The following is a 19927-nucleotide window of genomic DNA, read 5'->3' as shown; positions in this document are numbered from 1 at the left end:
GAGCTGTTGAGAACAGTATCTAATAGCTGTGGTTTGAGGGCTGCAAAAGTGAACGGTCTCTTTAAAGTGTTGGAACGCAGTCAGTGGAGCTGTTGAGAACAAAATGCTGTGGTGGTTGTTTCAGGGCTGCAAAAGGAACTGGTCTCTTAAAAGTGTTGGAACTTAGTCAGGGGAGCTGTTGAGAACAGTATCCAATAGCTGGGGTTTAAGGACTGCAAAAGGGAATGGTCTCTTAAAAGTGTTGGAACGCAGTCAGTGGAGTTGTTGAGAACAGTATCCAATAGCTGTGGTCTGAGAACTGCAAAAGGGAACTGTCTCTTAAAAGTGTTGGAACGCAGTCAGTGGAGCTGTTGAGAACAAAATGAAGGGGTGGTTCTTTGAGGGGTGCAAAAGGGAACGGTCTCTGAAAAGTGTTGGAACGCAATCAAAGGAGCTGTTGGGAACAAAATGAAGTGGTGGATGTTTGAAATGGTGCAAAAGGGAACGGTCTCTTAAGAGTGTTTGAAAGCACTCAATGGAGCTATTGAAAACACAATAAATTGGGGCTTGTTTGAGGGATTCAAAAGGGAACGGTCCCTGAAAACTGCTGGAACGCAGACAATTGAGCTGTTGAAAACACAATGAATTGGTACTTGTTTTAGAGATACAAAAGGGTACAGTCTCTCAAGGTTGTTGGAAGGCAGTCAATGGAGCTGTTTAAAAACCAAAGAATATGTGGTTGTTTGAGGGATGCAAAAGGGAACGGTCTCTGAAGGGTGTTGGAATGCAGTCAATGGAGCTAATCAGATTACAATGAATTGGTGGTTGTTTGAGGGATGAAAAAGGGAACGGTCTATGAATGGTGGTGAAAAGCATTCAAGGGAGCTGTTAGGAATACATTGTAATGTTGGTTGTTTGAGGGAAGAAAAGGGAACGGTCTCTTAATTTGGTTGGAACGCAGTCAAAGGAGCTGTCCAGAACCCAAATTAATAGTGGTTGTTTGAGGGGTGAAAAAGGGAACGGACTCTGAAATTTGTTGGAATGCAGTCAATGGAGATATTAAGAAAACAAAGATTATGTGGTTGTTTGAGGGGTGGAAAAGGGAACGATCTCTTAAAAGTGTTGGAACGCTTTCAGGGGAGCTGTTGAGAACAAAATTGCAGTGATGGTTGTTTGAGGGGTGCAAAAGGGAACGGTCTCTTAAAAGTATTGGAACACAGTCAGTGGAATTGTTGAGAACAGTAAGCAATTGTGGTTGTTTGAGTGATGCAAAAGGGAACGGTCTCTAAAAAGTGTTGGAACGCAGCCAAAGCAGCTGTTGAAAACACAAAGAATAGGTGGTTGTTTGTGGGATGCAAAAGGGAACGGTCTCTGAAGATTGTTGGAACACAGTCAATGGAGCTGGTGAAAACAAAAGGGATGGGGCTTGTTTGAGGGATGCAAAAGGGAACGGTCTCTCAAAGGTGTTGGATACAGTCAATGGAGCTGGTGAATACACAATGAATTGAGGCTTGTTTTAGGGATGGAAATGGGAACGGTCTCTTAAGGGTGCTGGAAAGCAGTCAAAGGAGCTGTTGAGAACATAAAGAATGTGTGATTGTGGAGTGATGCAAAAGGGAACGGTCCCTCAAAGGTGTTGGAATGCAGTCAAGGAAACTGTGAACAACACAATGAATTGGTGGCTGTTTGAGGGATGCAAAAGGGAACGGTCTCTGAAGATTGTTGGAACACAGTCAAAGGAGCTGGTGAAAACAAAATGAATGGGGGTTATTTGAGGGATGCAAAAGGGAACGGTCTCTTAAAAGTGTTGGAACGCAGTCAGTGGAGTAGTTGAGAACAAAATGCAATGGTGGGTGTTTGAGGGGTGCAAAAGGCAACCGTTTATGAAATTAATTGGAATGCAGTCAATGAAGTTGTAAAAAAAACAAAGAATATGTGGTTATTTGAGGGATGCAAAAGGGAACGGTCTCTGAAATTTGTTGGTATGCAGTCAATGGAGCTGATAAAGAGACAATGAATTGGTGGCTTGAGTTAAAGGAAGCAAATAAACAGTCTATAACAGTTGGTTATTGTATACGCAATTGCTTCAAATTAGTAAATTGTAATAGTTGACGGCGTAGAAAAATGTACGTATGATGTCGGCCATGTTGGAAAAGACGTGTAAATTAATTTGCGGATTGCAGGGTTGGGATTGGCTACAGCAAAAATCACGTGACTCGCATGCAATCAATGGCAGCGTGCGCCTACACGAAATTTCTCGGACAAACAAACAGACAGACAGATACACAAACAAATCCCGCCCACAAATACCCCTTTCGCTTTTATAAAGGTAGGAGGAGGAAGGATATAAGAAATAAACGGCAGCTACTATTTCAGCGTTGTTTTGTTACAAAGCAGGCGACAGCATAAATAAAAAAGTTATTATTACACATGTTCCTTGTTGGTTTTGGTTATTTGTTATTGATTTGTTAAAAATAATATAATTAGTTAAAAACAAAATAGTGTAATGCCGCGTCGAAGTGAAGAAGTGAAGTGAAGAAATAGAAATAAGTCAGTGAAATTAAAGCAACAAAATACAATTGCAGAGGTAACTGAATTAATCCCTGAGAGATTTTCCTTGGGAAAGATTGAAGGCTATCCCGTGGTTATGGGCCCCAAAATGTTTATTGTTTCCCCAGGGGTTCCAGCCGGGTTTTGATTGGTTGTCAATTGGGGGGAATTATCGCGTGTAAACTGGGGAACTTGTAATTTTAATTTTTTTTTATTCAATTCGCCGTATTAAACTACGTGTCTGGGCAAATTTTCAAGTCTGTTGGTGTTTTTCTTCATTTTATATATTTATTTTTCGGTCGAAATTCAAATTTTTGTGGTTCCCGCCGGTTTGTGATTGGCTGCAAAATTAGGGGGAGTTATCGCGTGTAAACTGGGGAACTTTTCGTTTTCATTTATTTTTTATTCGATTTGCCGTATTAAACTACGTGTCTGGGCAAATTTTCAAGTCTGTTGGTGTTTTTCTTCATTTTATATATTTATTTATTCGGTTGAAATTCAAATTTTTGTGGTTCCCGCCGGTTTGTGATTGGCTGCAAAATTGGGGGGAATTATCGCGTGTAAACTGGGGAACTTTTCGTTTTCATTTCTTTCTTATTCGATTCGTCGTATTAAACTACGTGTCTGAGCAGAATTTCAAATCTGTTGGTGCTGGTGTTCATTTTTTAACTTTTATTTTGTGTTTGACTGTTTGTTTACAAATATCGTAGGTGGCTGTCGTTTGTCATTTGTTCTGCATGCTGTCATGCAGAGAAATGTGACTTTTGGATTTCGGATAAATTTTTCTACTAATTTACACTATGATTTCATTTTCCTAGGTAAAATTCTATCATGGACTTCCTTTTTCTGGTTGCCTTTAATTATGTGTTTTCTAATATGAAATTGAACTTTGCATGTCATGTAAGTTTATCTTGACCTAGATTTTTATGGTTCTGCCAACGCAGCCCCACATAAATCTTGAAGACCGACACCCAGTGGCGTTTTGTTATTATTTCTATTTTTTATTATCATTTGCTTTAAAAACAAATATGTGACGATGTATTTTATACAAAATAGCAAAGATTGACCGCATATCCCAGAAGATAACAAGCGGAACTCAAAATACTGACCGATTGTCAGACAGGTATGTTAATTTACGATTAAAAGTTGCTAATTAGTGTATTGGAAAATAACACGATTTCATCTTATCGTTGTTTACCATCATGTTTAATGCTGGAGGGGAATTTCGTAGATCAACTGATGAAAAATATTGACAGCGTGAAGTCTGTTGAAAGGTATTTGTGGAATAACCTACTAAGTTCTAGTAACATAGGCTGATTTCTTAAATGCTATCGTCTTTGTTTCTTTTCTATAGCTCTTTAGGTAGGTCTTGCATTGGTGTGAAAAACAAAATAGTCATATTTGTACAACCAAGCAGTGTTTGCAGGGGAGACTGGAGTATGCCGGGACACCGGGTCAAGAGGGACAGTAGGGAGAAAAATAGTAGATTTTGATAAAATTAAAAATTTTTTTAGTATGTTATTTAGATACATACAATCTACTTTGGCATGAAATTTGGTTGAGTTTTGTCAATAACTGTATCAGTTATTAACAAAACTAAAAAAACGGGTTTTTTTAGTTAATTTTGTCTCCGCCATTTAATGTTTCTAGAAAAAAATAATCGCAAATGGCATGTAAATTTAATATGGAAATGAAGCTTAATCATTTCTTTATGGTTAAAAACAAAAATTATAATTTTCGATCAATTACTATAGATAATATTAACGTTTTTAAAAAATAGTCTTTATCGGGAAATCGGGACAGCTGTTTTTGACTAAAATGGGACATTAGTGGGCGGTTTGGCCTTCAAGCCCATCAATCATCACCGAGCTCATGACGCCATTACTGTTCCTTACAATGATCACAAGCAATCGATTATTCAGCATATTAATCGATTACAAAAAGCCCAACCCCCACCTATCTTGTAATAAGGGTTTTTTATCATATAAGAAAAAATTTTTATTAACACAATAATCAAATTGAAACATTTATTAACTTATAGAGTCTATGCAGTGTGACGCTATTTCAATTTTTACAAATTTTTTTAATGAATATTAAGGCGAAAACGGAGGACGTCCCTCACCACCCACCCTAGTGTCCTCACTTACCCCTCAAAATAGGCTCCTCCCACAAATCTAAGAAAACTTAAAAGTTCTTATATGGGAAAATGGTTTATTATTAAATTATATAAAAAATTTGGGGGGTACATTACTGTATGGAATACATAAAAACAAAATAATAAATTAATTTAATGGTTAGTTTGGGAGATATAGGGGGAAAACGAAAACCGTCCCGGCTTACTCCAGTCTCCCCTACCTTTATCGAATAAAGAAAAGCCTGTACCTACTTCACCCAAGAAATCAGAGTTCGCGTAAACGAATCTATTGACTATAAAGCAACGCCCAATTATGGGTTTGAGGACGAGAGTCGGTAAAGAAGTCTGAAGGGTAATAATCGCAAAGTTAAAAAACACTGTGATGATATTTCTATTACAAATTTATTTGGGGATCAAATTTAAGAGAGATAGAAAAAAATTTTTAAAAAGAAGACAGAAGTAATGAATCTTTTGTCAATGTATTTTTGTAGAATGGAAAGTGAACCAGAAGAAACTTGTCTGGATTTACCGAACTTACCAATGCAACAGAATATTCAGAATCTTATTGCAAACTTGCAATTATCAGTTCCTCTTTTTCCGACCAGAGTTCCTTTTGTTGATATTCACAATCCTTTGACCAAATCTCCTGTTGAAAGGTAACCTTTTTTCTATCGTAAAGTTTTATTTGTATAGATGTTGATCACGTTCCTTTTGCATTTATGATTGCATAACTACAATGAATTGTTGCTCCCAACGGCTAAAACATGTGCCTTTATTTCATTGCAGAAGAAAAGAACCAGCCAATCAATGTGTGTATACACCCGACGAACTCGACCAATTAGATTTGGCTGGATTACTCGAACCAAAGAGTAAAGAACAGCTGGATGAGATAATGCACTTGTTTCACGCTGCAGTGCATGAACGCGACGTAGTTTGTTGTGTGTGCGACCAGTTTCTACGCATCTCTGAATCAAAGCTGGTTCAATCTGCTTCTCTTCCAACGGCTTTTTTTGAAAAACTGCAGCAACCAACGGGCAAGAACGCCGACGCTGATGTGCTTCATTCTCAGTTGGTGCAGCAACACGACGTCTCTAAATTTTTCCCCAGCGAAAGAAAACGATTTGCAAAATTGGTTCTGTCTCCGCGAGGAATAGAGAAGGACCGGTTGTCTTGCACACCTGATGGAATTTCGGATTGCGACTGCAAGCCTTTTCTGAGAATTTGCAAGAAAAAATGTTATGATTGTCTAAAACGAAACGCCCTTCCTAAATTGGCTATCGCAAATGGAAACTGGTTCGGTCAGTTACCGGAGCAATTACGAAACATGAGACTCGGCCCTCGCAGGGTCGTTCGTCAAGTACACAATTCTGGCCATTTTGTATCCTACAGCTCACAGACCTATGTCAGAGTAACGTCAATCACTGGTCACATCTATTCCAATGGATTGGACACTACGCTGGTGCGAATGAGTCTTCCTCTGCAGCCAAGCGAGGTTCCCCTTCGCGTTATTGTCGTTCCAAGGACGAAACAATCATTCAAAAAGCCAAATTCATCACCATGAAAAAAATGGTCTAACATTGGAGGTCCCCCAACTGTCGTCTGCTTTGCCTGTTTTGGGCTGTTCGTGTGCTATTTCCGCGGACAAATTTTAGGGCACTCGCTAGGGGTGCTGACTACCCGGATCAGTCATAACATTCCCTCCAAAACGTGGTCAACAATGGGGAAAGAAGTCGTTTGTGACTGTTTTCCGCGCTGTTTTCTTCTGGATAAAAAATAAAAAAATGTAGTACAAAAAAAAAAAAAGAAACCTGAATCAATTCCTCTTCGTATTACACACCTTAATATACATTAATGCACATTAATTGACCATCTTAGACAGTTTGCGCAGCTTATGCTGCTCTTCTTTTAATTTCTGGCTAACCTCATTTTTTAAACGTTTCGCTTCCATGTGATATCGGATTTCTATATATTCAAACATTTAAAAAGGGGCCATTTCCATGCGATGTTCGTCGCAACAAATTTTGGCATTCAGGTTCAGATTTGCGATTATATAGCCCGGCCAAATCGCCTTTATAGCATCAATTTGCGCCTAAATCTCACCTTGGGCTTTTGTTTTTGATACACCTGATCTTGCCGTTTCTTTTGACTTTTCCGACTCGCCATTTATTACCGCAACACAGTCTGAGTTGATTTCATCAAACTGAGAGGAATTCGGCAAAAATTGAACAGGCAGTGTCGAATCAACAGTCTTTGTTGGCAATGCAATTGCTTGCTTTGCCCAAAACTGCAGCATCGTTCCTTTATTCTGTTGTGCAATATGCTTTAAGTCTTTTAAAATATCTGTCGCCTTTGTGGGCAAATCTTTGTCGTATTTTATTGATTTCCACTTTTCGTTGAACTCAGATTGGCAATTTGATTTTGATTTAGCTGGATAAGCATTTACGTATGCGTTATACAATTCTGAATAAATTTTTGTTTTATCCATTTTCTTGAAGTTTCTAGACCTACAGCAACTAAACAGAGATCACCATTCTCTACTGAGACGTTGTAAAGTCGTTTCGCAATACAGCCGTTGGCTATGAAACGTAAGGGTTTTCTCGAATTTTCTTTCTCGGTTTCCGAATTGTTCGGATAGATGGCAACACAGGCAAATACGGTTTTGCCTTTGTTACGTTACAAAGTCTTGAACCCCCCCTCCCTTGTCACAATCAGTGACATTTCGTTCAACCCCCTATCGCGTTACATAATTTATGGACGCCGCCCAGCAAGTCATTTCTTTCATAAAAATTTACGGTTCAGTTCCCGGGTCGGTTCGGGTTGTTGGGTAAATTTGGTTCAATGTCGGGTTATCGGGTCGAACTGGTTTATCTCCAGGTTGGCAGTTTAAACCGAACGACCCGGGGCGCCCCGTCATGCAAATGACGGTTCTGGCTCAATAAATTGGTGCTGGACATGTTTTTCTCAGACCTGGCTCACATTTTATTGTTTCAAATGATCTTTAGAGTTGTTTGTTCTGTTTTCTGTTTAACTATTGTGTTTATATACTCAAAATGTAAAGTACTCTTAAATGTAAATATAGAATGATAGGTAAGATAGGAAAGAACGAGGGTAAGTGGATTTGATAGAACGTAATTGTAAGTAAACGCAGACTATGATGGACAGGGGAGAACATGTAAGTAAGAAGAGGTGAGTAATTATTTTGTTTTCCCGATTCGTTATTTTTCTTCTTGTGTTTTTCTTGCGTCTTTTGCACACCTTTCTCGTTTTTTCTTTCCTGGGTGTGTGTGCGTTTTTTACGTTTGACTTCTGGTTTCCATTGGGGCGAATGCCAGTTGTAGAGTGGAGGATGACGTCTGGGTGGATCCAAATCCAGGATCAGTTTAAGGGTGTGTACAGCGCCGCTCCAATCTTCTGTGAAGATCTGCTCGCTACCCACATAACACAATGAAGTCCGTCTGATGTCCGACAGATGTCGAGGTCGGATGTTGAGTACATCTTTTTTATATCCGCCGGACAGCCCAACATCCGATTTGAATGTTCTATGGATGTATTTTTTGTTTTGTTTTGACCGCCCTCAACAGCGCCGTCGGACATTCTAAGGGTATCCGAACGGGCTTTCATTTGGCTATAAATATGACATATATTGGACCTTTAATCTTGAAAACATTAAACTATATCTCGATTCGAACTCGGGTCTCCCGCACCACAGTCGAATATTTATCCACTGTGTCAATTGATAGATATACTAATCATCATTTTCAAACAAACGTATCGAGTTGTTGTAAAAACTTTTCGATAGTTTTTTTCGATAACAAATTACCAACAGGATTTTTAAGAAGTCAAGATGATGTCGAACTTAGGTTAAACCAGAAGTGTATAAATTGCAATTAAACAATTTATGATAAATATTTTGTTAATTTTAAACTTCAGAATGATTTATTAAGTTTAAAGTAGTTTTTTATTATTTTCAATTAAAATCCTACCATAAGTATACTTGCTTCGAATATTATTAAATGCCGAATAATATATATTTTCTGTAAGTTAATTTCCAATGGCTTGGTTCCCGTAAGCTAAACGGCAAGCCTGTGCAAACAAACTCATGACTTACATATATTTTATACATTTTTTGTAATAAATTTAAAAATAAACCACCCGACAAATAGATAACTGATCCTTTATTTTTTTTATTTTTCGTATTGAATGCTGGACTTAAAATAAAAATACATTCAAGGGAAAAATTTGAACACGGTTAATTTCTCCCCTTTTGGAAACAAATAAATTTTGACAATTAATAATGAAACTTAGCGATCGGCATCAATTAGCTCTAATCGAGTTAACCGCCCCGCCCCGATAAAGTGCATTCGGGGCTGAATTGAGGTGCCACTTTTTCAACCAGGGCGGTGCGGGGAAAAATTTGAGGTCAACCGGTTGCCCCAACGCAAATTTTTAAAAATGCCGTTCTTTTGGTTTCAGAGTAAAAATCGGGTCAGGTGGGTAGAACGAGCTATTATCGGGGTTGTTATCGGATCGATCGGATGAAACAGTCAACCGATTTTTTTTTGCATCGTTGAATCGATCGAGTGCAATCGGGGTAGCTTCCCTGATTAAGTACCTCGATAAAACCCCAATTGAATTCGTGGAAAAGAATTTTTCCACCCTGAACCACGCCTAGATGACCCGAAATGAGAAACCCGATTAACAAAAAAGGGCCCCGATTGGCTCGAGGCCGATCTTTAAATGAAACAATTGAAAATCTTCTTGGCTGTTGGAAGGAGGTCCGTAGAATATAATTTTCGCACATCCATTGCACTTCCAAGGGGACTAGCCGACGGACATCCCTGGAACTACCCATTGAGTACATGGATATCTAAAGGATGTTCGGCCATGATTCGGACATCCGACGGCAGAAATGTGCTATATGGGATAAGTTCTGATGACAGCTGGGCCGTTTTTTCTTCCAAGTGTCGATCGTAACGGTTAAGTTCCAGATCCCACGAATTACCGATCTCGGAGTCTGGTGATTGTGGTGTCTGGCTAATGACGGTGACGTTTCCTTGCTGGAGTTTATCCCAGCTCGAGTCGTGTAGCTGTACTATAGGGATTAAGTTTTCTTTAGAGCTTTCACTTTCAGGAATTATCAACCCAAAGGGCCAGATAACTGCTGGCGCAGATGGTCAGTCTGGTCTTACGGGGGTGAGCGTGCCGGCAGAGTTATAGATGATGGTAGAACCATTTATATGGAAAGGCCTTCCATTGCCTTTTCCGCCTGGAAGTGTTCTGGCCCTTAGTTACAGAGCCACAGCGGGTGTGTTGGGAAACGAAGTTTTTTCTCTTTTTTTTTCCCAATGTCCCAATGTTCTCTGAAAAATCTTGCTTTGTCGTCTGCACTAGGAAAAGTCAGAAAGAATACAAAGTAAACAATACAATTTGTAAGCGAACATCAAAATATTGCAAAATATCTGTAAGGCAATAGAAAAGTTTTTTTATTTCTGTTAATTTGTATTGTAATTTAATACATTTCCACATATGATACAGGCTGTTTTAATATCAAACACACTTTCCTTTCATTAAGAATTCTTGGCTATTTTAAAGTCAGTTTGTACTTTAGTTTTCGACGGTAACACCAACAACTTTCTTAGTCGCTTACTCTCTAAGTGAAAACGAACTTTGACGTATTCCATTACTAGATATTTCAGATTGTAGTCTCTGTGTTCTTCACAGAAGAGTGGAATAGTATGCGACTCTGAAATTTTGTCACAACAAACTTCAAATGAATCTTGCATGTTGACAAATTACGTTCATGTAAAAATGTATGAGGTTGAAAAGGAAGGTAAAGTGTATCTTCAAGTACATTTGCCTTGTCAGGGAACTTGATTTGTTCTTGTACCTGATTCAGAAGATAAATATTAAAGGTGTAATCAAGATTAGCTTATCTTTAAGTAATAAATCATAATTGTTGTACGCTTCTACCTGGCCAAGAGATGGAAAGGTTTTTGGAACCACAACTGGATTTCCATCAGGTAATTGCGCAGAAGGATAAATATTTTCTTGACTAGTGAAAACTAGTCTAGATGTTGATTTCTTTCCAATGGAATTGTCGTTCCTTTTCTTTCTGAGCATTGTTTCCCCAACTTTATTTGTTTCTAATAAGGGAAAATTAATGATTACATAGTTTTGATACAAGTATAATTATAACTCAAACCTGTCTGTTGATATTTGTTTTGATTACTAAATGTTTGGTGACAGTGCCTTGCATCATTACTTTGTTTACCAGGATTTTGTACTAAGTCTGTCAACACTTTCCTTTTTTTTAACACAAACTTTTTTGCAAGTTGATCACTTCCTCCTGCCCGTTTCCTTATTAGTTCTTGGGGATAATCACTGTCAAGTAACATTCGCTTGGGATAGGAACCAGGCTTTAGTTGCCATCTTGAAAATGGGTAAAAAACATTTAAAATCTCCTTTCCCTTTTCAATATTTGACTCATCAAAATGACGTGAGCAAACATGAGACGATTTGTTCAAATAGGGGATTGCATCTTTCCATTTCTCTACAAAATTTTTGGGTACACCAAAAAATGTAATTCCATTTTCTTTATCACTGGACTTTTCATGGGTAACACGACACTGACGAACAATACACTTATTTCTGGACATTTCAAAAACTTAGACCATTTTTCAAAAGTTTTAAAACGTGAGCGAAATTATGAATCGGAAACCAGTAAAACCTGAGGATCAAAAAATGGCGTCAAGAGAATGAAAAATAAAAATTAACACAATTTCAGTAGATGGCCGCTGTTGGCGCTGCAAATTAGGTCCAGTATATCGATACTTAAGCACATTTTCCCACTTTCGATTCGCGATATTGGCTGCAACTTTAGGAAAAGTTGCCGAGAGGAGAAATTAACAGGCAGTGGTTCTACCATCATCTATAACTCTGCTGCCGGACTGGAATGATCTTACGCGGTTAACTTTTATCTGGTGCCGTAGCACGTTTCAGGAGCCACAGCTTTCGCCTTGATCGGGCTACGGCTAGAGGTCCTTGGTATTGCCTTCGCCGTGTCGGCCTAGGGCAATGCCGAGAGTTCTGTCGGTCCTTATCGGGCTCAATAGAGATTGCGGCCGCTAGAGTATTACTCTTCGTAATGATGAACTGGATCCCGGGTCTGCTTCGGTCGTCTCAGGTTGCAGTCTGGCACGGCAACTGGGCTGACGGCTGGACAGGCTTGGGGGAACGGCGGCGGCAGGGATCCTCGACCTTAACTGTAGAAATCAGGGGGTTAAGTAAAAAGACAACTTGACTTGAGGGTTCGGTGAAGAAAAGTGAGTGTATTTCTACGGCTGAACAGCCCCTTATATACATGGGAAAAACTACACCGTTGTCTGATCTTCTTCGAGCGTCCGATCCTGGAATAGAGGGCACCAGTTGATGATGATTTTCCTTGCCGGTTATCGATCGGTAACCTTCCCGATAACCCTGCCGGAACTGAACCAATACTCTGGCGGGATGAACTCTGCAGGCTCCGCCTCAATGAGTTCAACCCTCACGTCGTTCCTTTCACCCTCAATGTCTCCATATATATGGAAAAGCACTCATTGCAGCAGTTCCGATGTCACTGTCTCGCGCTCCAGCCTCTCAACTACGGCTCTTGCGAGCCGTAGGCCGTTTTAAGTCGTTTGCCTTCACTCTTCGACTTCCCTATCCTCGGTAGTACGGCGGTCCACTGAGGATGACTCGGCTGAGTCTAGTCTGCTTCGGCCAAAGGGTTGTCTCCCGGACGAGGGCTGTGAGCTTCGTCCGTCGGAATTTCCGACATTCACCACGGGTGTTTGCCGGTGTCGTGCTTGTAGCCCATGCATCGATTTTTTTGGTAGTCAAGTGGTGGTAGCTGTGGATTTTGGTCCATCTTGGAAACTTAAAAATTTTTTTGGACGATGAAGAACGGTCATTTAAGGGTTGGTGTGCTGCGTCTGACAACTGAAAAGGGTTTGTTGTTCGACTAGGATTTGGTCGCCTCTTAAATAGTCGGTTGTCCGCTATATTTTTTTATAGAATTGCTTTGCTTGCATTATTGGACTCCGTCCGCATAACGACTGGGTTTTCTTCGAGTTATTTGTGAGCGAACGGCAACATTTGCATGTGCATTTGTATTCGCCGATACATCAACATCGCATTCTTTTGGTTTTACGGAGTCGTTTTGATTGTTTGCGGAATGGTTTTTTCAAAGGCAAAACAAATTGATGATTTAATTCGTTCCACTTGCTATTTTTAGAAGTCAATTCATGGCGATAAAGTGTACCTTCTAGAATTTCAAAGTATTTAATTTCTTTCACCCAATCCGGCTTAGAGTGGAAAATTTTTTCTTCGAGTTCGCTTTTTCCTAAATAATTTTTAATTGCAACACAAAGATCATCTTCCATTTGCTTTTCGCAAATGAAATTGATATTGGTTGACGCTAGCTGAATACTAGCAATTTTTTAGCGTGACAAAGAGTCAGCATTCTGATGAATATGACCCGGCCTATATTTTAATTCATAATTTGTCGCTGCTAAAAGTATAGCCCATCTTCCTAATCTTCCATTGTTATCTTTTTGGTTTTTCAACCATTGCAAAGGTTATGGTCCCTTATAATTTCGAACGGTTTATCCAAAAGATAATGCCTGAAATGTTTAATTGCATCAATTACAGCCAATGCTTCCTTTTCTGCCGTTCCATATTTCGATTCAGCTTTAGTCAGTTGTCGACTTGAATAGGCAATTGGATGTTCATGACAATCCTGCATTTGAGAAAGTACAGATCATATTCCATAATCGCATGCATCAGTAAAGAGTAAAAATTTTTCATTGAAATTGGGGTAAGCAAGAACTGGAGGCGTTACTAGAGAATTGCGCAATTTTTCAAATAAAAGTTGTTCCTCAGTTCCCCAAGCAAAAGGTTTTCTACTAAGATCTTTATGAGTTAATCTAGTCAATGGTTTAGCAATTGATCCAAAATCTTTAATTAATTTTATGTAATATCCAGCAAATCCAAGAAATGACAGAACTTCGTTAAAAGATGTGGGTGTTTTATAGTTCACTATCTCATCAATTTCTTTCCTTTTTCAAGGCTTAATACCGTCTGTTGAAATAATATGACCGAGATAATTTACGGATTGGTTTATAAACTGGCATTTCTTAAGCTTTAATTTTAAATTGGCAGCTTTTAATAAGTCAAAAATTTCACGAATATCACGTAAGTGATCTTCAAAAGAGTCAGAAAAGATGATGACATCATCCAAGTAAACTAATGCTTTTTTTCTAAAACGTCTTTTAGTACATAATTCATTAGTCTTTGAAAATTAGCCGATGCATTGCACAGAACAAATTCCATTCTTTTAAATTCATAAAGGTTGTTTTCTACTACAAATGCAGTATTTCAATAGCTCAGTCATCTACTTGAATTTGCCAATAGCCAGAAGCTAAAACAAGAGTTGTGAAATATTTCTTTTCGAATAATGTGTCTAAAGTTTCATCAATTCGTGGCATTGGAAAAGAATCCTTTTTTGTAATACTATTTAATTTTCTGTAATCGAAATAAAATCTAACTTCGCCGTTCTTTTTCTCTACTAATACCACGGGTGAAGCCCATGGCGAATGTGAATATCGGATTACATCCACTTCAAGCCTTTCTTGCACATTGTCCTCTAATAATTGTCCTTGATTGTTAGTTACTCAATATGGGCGTTGTCGAAGGGGGCTTCGTCCTTTTGTATCAATTGTGTGTTTAATGAGATAAGTATTCCCTAATTCTGAATCTTTTGAAGCGAACAAGTCGTGAAAGTCATTTAATAATTTAGAGAGCGGTACTTGAAATTCCGGGTCTACATCGAAAATTACAACAGGCTAAAATTTCTCGTTAGGTTTCTTGTCTGATTGCTTAAAGCAACTTTTCCTATTACTGACGAATTGTTTCAATTACTCCTAACTTGGTGTTTCTTCGTTTGTTGACTTCAGTGAATGAATAATTTTCGACCATAATATTATACATTCCATCTCCCGATACTTTTCCAATGAATTCTTTGTTTAAATACCTGCCGGTAAATTTTCTTCTGGGGTAAATATAAATGCTGTTTGTGGGGAGACATACGGAAATGAACCTTTCATTTGCAATTCAATTACAAGCGACGTCTGACGAAATGGTGTCGTCTTTTTTACCGTTGTAATTGCCATGTCTGGTACCCTAGAGATAGCTAAAGGGCCCTGCTCATCTCTTGCTAAATAAATGCTCTTGGCCTCTCCATGAAGCAGAAATCCGTGTTTTTGGATTGCATCCCATCCAAGGATACAGTCTTCTGTAACACCCTTTGTAACAATAAGTTCTTGCCTTAAAACTGACTCTCCGTATTGAACGGGCAATGTCAATCTTCCCAGTGTGTGTAACTTTTTCTTCCCTACATCGTATAAATTAAAATCAAGCTGACTGTAGATCACTTGACCACTAGGGGGCAACTTATTAAATAATCTCTCGTGTATAATACTTTTAGACGCGCCTGTATCAAATAATGCTTGTAAAAAGATTTGGGAAATCTTTAATGGAATTCTTGGGTTCAATTTATTTGTAATGGTTGTTAATTTTGTGACATGTCGGGATTTTAAAGGAGGCTCGATATCAACTGACCCGAAGCTACAGTTGATCCTTAGTGGTTTCTCTGTCGTTGAGGGGAACCTGGAATGTTAGGTCTAATTGGTTCTCCTTTATTACGACAATTGTTAGATTTGTCGAGCATTCTCCCTCTCGGGTGAATGGCTTTACGAATTAAGACAATTTGTTGTGTAAATAAACTCAGAGGCGTATCTACCCACAATGACGATTATGTATTATTAAGCTGACGCCAAAGGTTTACAAAACGAGTAGGGATACATGGACGTGAGTCCAATCGGGAAACTGAGCATGAGATTCCAGACAAAGTAATTTAATCTTACCGTGGTAGTGCAGGCGTAAAAGCGTGAGGGAATTATAGGAGAAAAACGGGAAACAATACTACTTGCCGACAGGTATAGTATTTGGAATACGTGTTGAGAAGATAATTCGAATAATCGCGATGCTCGGAGAGGAAAGATGAAACAAAATAAGTTGGGAGGAATAACTAGTGAATTAAGGTGAATAAGCTAAGACATCAAGATAAAAAGTCTACTTTTTAAGAGTGACAATTAAAGCTAAAGGCGACTGAACGTCTTGCAAGCTGGTACTTGTCTGACTCTTGTCAGAAAGTTGGTTCAACATGAAACGTCGTATCTTTGCGTATGGCGTGATTTGTGATGACGAATAGGTACTTCACGCGTGTAGCCAATCACAGATTACTTGTAACCTGGCGTGATGTTTGTGACGTTCAGGTACGTCACACGCATGAGACAGAACCCGGAAGTTTTATCTAGGTCAACATGATTGCTAATGAAGCAACTACCAAATACGTTTATAATAGTGCATAAGAATATAATATGAATATAAGGTAAGCATAAGCAGGTAGATCATATTGTAGGTATCTTGCAAAGATATATATTTTGATGGCTTTGTTACACTTTTAATCTCAGATTTTTTATTGTAATTCTACGAAATGCCCTGCCGACGAAATAATTTAGATCAATCGAAGTCTTCAGTGAAACAAAAAGAACTATTACATCATGGTCTAACATTGGAGGTCCCCGAACTGTTGTCTGCTAGGTGTTTCATCTGCTATTTCCGCGGAATAATTTTGGGGCACTTGCTAGGGGCGCTGACTACTCGGATCAGTCATAACCTTCCCTCCAAAACGTTGTCAACAATGGGGAAAGTAGTCGCTTGTGACTGTTTTCCGCGCTGTTTTCTTCTGGATTAAAAATAAAAAAATTTACTACAAAAAAAGGAAACCTGAATCAATTCCTCTTTGTATTACACACCTTAGTATACATTTATACACATTATTGACCATCTTAGACAGTTTGCGCAGCTTATGCTGCTCTTCTTTTAATTTCTGGCTAGCCTCATTTTTTAAACATTTCGCTTCCATATGATATCGGATTTCTATATATTCAAACATTTAAAAAGGGACCATTTCCTTGCGATATTCGTCGCAAATTTTTTTTTGCAAAACAAGGCCGTCGCATGCATCATCATGGATGACTTAGTGGAACGAATCTCTCATGTAAGCTTTTTCAGAAAAAAATGATTTTGAACAATTTTCTCTCCTTTGACAAATGTAAAAAACATGCCAAGAGAGCAAAGGCTTCCTGCGTTTTGCCTCTCTTGGCATGTTTCTTGGCACTTGGTTTTTTATGCGATTTTGATCCTTTTAAAGTGACAATTTAACAGAAATGGATATGTTTTGATGAGGGCTCCCAATTTCTGTAAAATTTGTCTATTCAATTTATATATTTTTACGGATAACGTTTAGTTATTAATACATATTATACGTAGTATATAGGATATACAGTATGCAAATATATAGGGATATATATAATATATAGGACGTAATATATAGGAATAATACGTATTTTATATTTTATAGTAATAATACGTAGTAACAGGTAAACTGTTTACGGATTAAATGTGAAGTATGTGTTGGCTAGATGGTGAAGTATTGAATCGTTAAAAGACCGGAAAGAATCGATTCTTTGGAAGGCCATATTCTTTAGCATTGGCGTATTTATCGTCTGCACGTTAAGACACCGTCTTAGAGTCAGAGACCTTGTTGGGCTACATCAGTATTCTATTACTCTGGTCATTATTGTTTAGTATTAGTCTTAAACATTTCGGGGATAAAGTCTACTTTACCCGACCAAAGTAACTTTGTTATTACTTAACTCTACTACTTAACGACACAAATATACTGAACTGTTCTGCATTCTACTAATTGACAGAATAATTGCTATTTTTGAATCACAATGTTGCCAAACGTTGTAAGGCATGTTGCCGTCATTAAATGGTATTATGTATTAAATGGTTTATAAAATCTGCAATATTTTATATGAATGCAGTGTTGGGTAGCTTATTGATATAGCACTGGATTGGTGTGATTGAAGTCTATGGTTTAAATCTAACAAAAGTAAAACTTTTTTAGTAAATGTTAATAAATCACGTTTATGTGAAGTAAAGTAACATTTTACCCGAGAGGTTGTCAAAAAATATGAAAAAATATAAAAAATATAAAAATATATAAAAAAAATTATAAATCTTCAATAGTTATACTTAATATATTGATATTCTCATATGGGCGCAGTTATTATCCTAACGGAAATAGGTAAAAAAAGAAGAACCCTACAGTAAAATAAGATCTCCGCCGAAAAATTAGTTTTTTATATTGACCCAACATAAGCCTTCCAACTATAACAGGTAATAGATGGCGCAGGTCAACAAAAACATTACATCAAAGCTTATCTCGCATTCAAGAATCCAATTTCGAAAACAATTTTGGGTCGCGTGAGTTGGGTCGGGTTTTTAGGTAAACCAGGGCAACCCGCAATAATTTTTATTGACGAACCGTCAATGATGGTTTAGGAGTCCAAAAATTTTAACATTCGAAATTTTTATTTGTTATTATTATTATTTTTTTATTTTCGAAACGGCTTACATTTTCTGTTATCCCACTATTACATTTTATCCAAAGTGGTAGCTATAGTGCTAAGGCAATTAGGATATGTGGTAGAGAATCTAGGGTTCTGAAATTCAAGTCCCGGCGCTGATTTGCTTTTATTTTACAGTGAATTAAATTTTGGGCTTCATTTGCTGAAGAAAATGTACATTATTAATTATTTAAGGGATCATTGAGTTTTTTTATAAGGAAGCATGAAAAACATGTAAAAAGATTTTAAAAAGTTTCATAAAATTTAGCAAAATCTGGAAAATATGAAAAAATATGAAAAAATATGAAAAAATACGAAAAAATATGAAAAAATCAAAAAAAAAGAGAAAATACAAAATATATTTAAAAATATATTTTTACTTTTAAATTCGTACACCCAAATGACGAGTCGACAACCCCCGCCTCCACGTTACCGTCGTATTTTGGTTCAGCAAGAACGAAACAATCATTGAAAAAGCCAAAATCGCCGCAATGAAGAAAAATTACATCATTGACCCTAAAGCAATCGAACAGACTTTGAACTTTTGGAAAGAAGTCGGTAACAAAGTCATGGCGAAAGCTGAATTCAACAAGACTAACTGTGAACGGCTTCCTATCAACGACGTTTCTCCTGCCATGTTTACCATGATGGACACAGACAATGAAGAAGCTGAAACGGAACTCGATGGAAGTTCACACGAGATCGCAGAGAAGAGAGAACACTCATCCGGCGGTTCTTCATTATTACGCACGTCAGAGATTAACGTCGTGAGAACTAACAACAGTTTTGTTTCAGACTCAAGCCTATTTTGAAATCAGTTTTCCTGATTTACTATCTTTCGGCAGAGGTGAAACAGGCAAAACAAGACGGATTAAAATTTCGCGTAAAGCCTTACTAGCCTACATGCTTAATCTCAGCCCACGGCAATTTCAAGAGGTCGATTTCGTTTTGCCGATGTATGATATGGTTACCCGCCAACAAGTATCAACAATTGGTTTTGTACGCTCGAAAATTCCGTCTCGTCGCAGGAGCAGTGGGGCACCGATGGAACTTTATCTACTAAAGCAGAAGCGTTTGGCCAAATATCCGTCGAAGATATGAAGAAATTCGGCGAGCACAAAATTAATTGCGCAAAAACAGCCAGTAAAGGTGGAATTTTGCCTCCGCCTCCAGTGAGCCTTGGTGGGGTAGCAGCCGAATTTTTCAACGACATCATGGTCGCCACAAAACACAACCAACATTCTATGGCCGCCGCTGCTGAAAATCGAGGTGGAGTTTACGCTGCTCACAATTCCCTAGGAAAAGCTCACATCTGGTTTACTTTTTGCCCAGATGACACGAAATCATTCAAAATCTTGTGGTATTCACTGGTTTTAGAACAATCTGCCATCTACAAAGACCAAATTCCTGACGAAATAATTAGATTTTAAACTCTAGCTAATCTTCCAGTTGCCGGAGCACTCAACTACGAGCGATGCCTGAACATAGCTATCGAGTACGTCGTTGGATGGGATTGTGAGGCTAATGCTGCATTGAAAAACCGTGGTGTGTGGGGCACTCCTAGTAGACATTTGCGTATCGTCGAAGAGCAGTTCCGTTTAACTCTACATTCCCACAATTTGAATTGGTTTCACGGTCATCAACAAATTGAAACTCAACTGAAAGCAGCTAAGAGGCTGTCGGCTAC

General features: G+C 38.2%; 2 protein-coding genes across 2 annotated transcripts in view; one reads left to right on the top strand and one right to left on the bottom strand.

Annotated features, from left to right (window-relative positions):
- The window catches only part of LOC116936604, a 110218-nt gene extending 90548 nt beyond the window's left edge, over window positions 1–19670 (top strand). The window contains exons 5-9 of the mRNA XM_045174608.1: window positions 5155–5319; window positions 5450–6183; window positions 18685–18991; window positions 19086–19221; window positions 19269–19670. Of these exons, the coding sequence (XP_045030543.1) occupies window positions 5156–5319; window positions 5450–6183; window positions 18685–18991; window positions 19086–19221; window positions 19269–19670 (1743 nt within the window). The 5' untranslated portion in view covers window position 5155. The remainder of the gene's footprint in view (window positions 1–5154; window positions 5320–5449; window positions 6184–18684; window positions 18992–19085; window positions 19222–19268) is intronic.
- On the bottom strand, window positions 10205–11397 carry LOC116935862. Its single transcript, XM_032943082.2, has 3 exons — window positions 10866–11397; window positions 10634–10806; window positions 10205–10550 (listed from the first exon to the last, which is right to left on the bottom strand). The coding sequence occupies exons 1-3, from the start codon at window positions 11317–11319 to the stop codon at window positions 10356–10358; spliced, it is 822 nt and encodes a 273-aa protein (XP_032798973.2). The 5' UTR covers window positions 11320–11397; the 3' UTR covers window positions 10205–10355.
- Window positions 19671–19927: the final 257 nt, after the last annotated feature.

The sequence above is a fragment of the Daphnia magna genome, linkage group LG1 (assembly GCF_020631705.1).
Source record: "Daphnia magna isolate NIES linkage group LG1, ASM2063170v1.1, whole genome shotgun sequence".
Taxonomy (NCBI): domain Eukaryota; kingdom Metazoa; phylum Arthropoda; class Branchiopoda; order Diplostraca; family Daphniidae; genus Daphnia; species Daphnia magna.
This window is presented reverse-complemented; position numbering and strand designations above follow the sequence as displayed.

Bases quoted from the DNA above. Each gene is read 5' to 3' on its own strand.
- LOC116935862 (XM_032943082.2), bottom strand. From the start codon at position 11,319: ATGTCCAGAAATAAGTGTATTGTTCGTCAGTGTCGTGTTACCCATGAA. The intron at 10,807-10,865 runs GTTTGAGTTATA...TTCCCTTATTAG, and splicing joins AAACAAATATCAACAGACAG to AAACAAATAAAGTTGGGGAA. The intron at 10,551-10,633 runs GTAGAAGCGTAC...CTTCTGAATCAG, and splicing joins CCTTTCCATCTCTTGGCCAG to GTACAAGAACAAATCAAGTT.